Raw genomic sequence first — 2,804 nt, 5'->3', positions numbered from 1 at the left:
TTTTCATGAAAATGAACATAGAAAAATTATAATTAAAATTCATATGGAAATTGTCGAAAAAAGGCAGCAGCAGCAGCAGCTGAATGTCCGAAACAATGGTGTACACGTTTGGCCTTGTTGTTGTCTACATTTGTTGTTGTTGTTGTAGCTTGCCTGCCTGGCAGGCTAAAAAAGATTTCATCTGAAAAAGCTAAAGACCAAAGAAATGCAACCGAGGTTGAGGCCCAAGCGACTGAAGCGACTGCTGCTGGGTGAGGTCAGGTGTGGGCAGAGCAAGCTGCGGGCGTATTGTTTGTAGAAACATGTGTTAAACACACACACACACACACACACACACACACACACAGCTGTAAAAGACAACAATGTGTGTGCTAACAATATTAGAAGAGGCCAAGCGGTACCTGTGCCGCTCCCCAAAGTCGAAAGAGTGTGAGTGAGTGAGTGAGACCGCAACAAACGCATGCCGTCTGCTTATTTGGTCATGTTGTCGTTTCATTTTCGGCACATTTTCTACACATTTATGCGATAAAATATTTAATTATATTTGGCAGCTTGTTTTCTGTGCATTGCGGTGCGCCTTTGTACCCCAAACAGAGAGAGAGAGAGAAAAATTCCATTTTGCAGTCAGCGCTTAAAAGTATGCACTGATCTTTATTCAAACTTAAACTTTTGCTGCCTTAGCCTGGCGCTACTGTTGGCGCTCTTGTTGTTGTTGTTGTCGTCGTTGTGGTCGTTGTTGTTGTTGCCGCCGCCTGCTGTTTGATTACCGTTACACGTATGCAGCCCGCATGATCCACATGCTCGCCTATGGGCGCAGCCACGCCCCAAGCAGCGAGCAGCAGCAGCGCGCTAAATAAAATTCCAATTAATTGCATTTTGCTCGCCACCCCAGAATGCCAACTGTGCTCGCTGAGCCACCAGCCTGGCCACTTTATAGTGCGCTGTCTTCATTTAATAGTTGCAATTATTATTATTATTATTATTACATTATGATTTGCAATTTTTTTGTCGCACGTGATTCGCCAGATAAATGCATTTATATGATTTAATTGTTTGGCATTGGCCTAGGTTCGGGTTTTTTTTCTCGCTGCGCTCATTCATTGCAAATTGAAAACAAATACTACGCCGGAAATACGCCACACAGTTTTGCATTAACATGCGATCTTGAATTATTGCTAATAAGTATTATTTGCTCACTATCTTAATGGTTATATCAAGTAAAAGCTTTTTACTCTAATGCACATGCATAATACATTCATTAAATATTCAATCGACAGTTTAACTACAAGTACTTGCTATATATGAATTAAAGTTAATTTTTGTTTAACTTCCGCTTGCATTTGCTTTTTAGCTGCATTGAAATATTTACACTTTTTATATTTATATAAAGCATTTTATTTTGTAACTATTGCTGATATTTCCTAGTAAGCTTAAAAAATTGAAATTATATTATATATTTACTTAATGTAGAGTGAGTGGAATTATTTATTTATTAACGTAATGCTGAATGAATTTTTTACACCAGCAACCTTGGAATTATTTTATTTAAAAATTAGCATAAAGAAAATATTTTTTTTTCATTTGTTAAAAAATAATTTTTGAAACATTCAAATGCATTGGACTTGCTTTTTTTCATTCATTTTAATTTATAAATATAATTTATAATTCATCTCAAAATGAAAGCATTGAACTTATTTAATTTATTACACTTATTTTTTATTATCATTATATATTTGTAATATATTATGTAAGCTTAGCATTTTTTCAGAAATGTTAGTCTTTTTTTTTTAAAAATTTATATTTATTTTACATTTATATTGCCATTGCTTTTCACATTATTAATGAATTTCTTCTTTCTTTATTTACACAGAAAGCTTTAATCTTGGAATTATTCTATTTATTTACGTAATGGTGAGTGCAGTTCTTTGATTCCTTGATTTATAATTTTAAATGGGTGTTTTCTAATATTTATTGAAACAAATATTTGAGTACAAAGCTTAAAACTTTATTGTCTGCAGTACGTTTTATTTGTATATTAATTACTGAAATTTAAACAATAATATTTGCAAGCTACAATAATTTAAATATTTTTAATATTATTTGCTGCTATAAATTTTATAAATTAAATGAAATTTATATGTAATCTTAATTTGAGGCATATATAAATATTTAAAACCTATGCAAATATTAACTACCAAGTTTATATTTAATTGCCTGCTAGTATTATTAAAATTCTTACGCTTTTTATTTTTAACTTTATATATAAATAAGTTGCTATAAATTGCTTAAATATATTTAAAAAATTGTATGACATTATTAATGAATCTTTAAGCTATATTAAATGTTTATATATCATAGCTGAGTTTGCTATGCTAGTGTATTGGCCTTGCTGCATTTGTTTATCACATTTGTTGCTAAACAATTGACTAGCTTTGCTATTAGAACTGTTTTAATTGTTGCAAAGAGCAGCGAGATAATCAAGATGCTGCTGCTGCTGATGATGTCAGAGAATTGTGAAAATTCCCAACAAAATGCAACAACAATAACAATAATAATAATAATAATAATGTTTTGTTAATTGTTGTGCTTGTAGTATTAATTGTAAACCGGGCGTAGTTTAATTGAAACTAAGCAGTCTAGAAATTTCAAAGAGAGATTTAGTTGTAGTTGTATCTCAATTGTGCTTTATTCGTAGTGCAGTTGATTAGGTGCATATATAGAAAATATAGTAGGCATTATAGTTGGCATTTCAAGGCGATGTTGAGGCGGAGTTTAGCCGGAGCTGGAGGCGGTGCCATTGCGAG

The 2,804-nt window shown here is 32.3% G+C and overlaps 1 protein-coding gene across 1 annotated transcript; it reads right to left on the bottom strand.

The window, feature by feature from the left end:
- Positions 1-617: 617 nt before the first annotated feature.
- LOC117134939 lies at positions 618-889 on the bottom strand. The gene has a single exon (XM_033294482.1). The coding sequence runs from the start codon at positions 873-875 to the stop codon at positions 678-680; it is 198 nt and encodes a 65-aa protein (XP_033150373.1). The 5' UTR covers positions 876-889; the 3' UTR covers positions 618-677.
- Between the last annotated feature and the right edge of the window lie 1,915 nt (positions 890-2,804).

The sequence above is a fragment of the Drosophila busckii genome, chromosome X, assembly GCF_011750605.1.
Source record: "Drosophila busckii strain San Diego stock center, stock number 13000-0081.31 chromosome X, ASM1175060v1, whole genome shotgun sequence".
Taxonomy (NCBI): Eukaryota; Metazoa; Arthropoda; class Insecta; order Diptera; family Drosophilidae; genus Drosophila; species Drosophila busckii.
The sequence above is the reverse complement of the archived record's forward strand: the minus strand, read 5'-3'. Positions and strand labels throughout refer to the sequence as shown.

Coding starts and splice junctions, on each gene's coding strand:
- LOC117134939 (XM_033294482.1), bottom strand. CDS start 875: ATGCAATTAATTGGAATTTTATTTAGCGCGCTGCTGCTGCTCGCTGCT.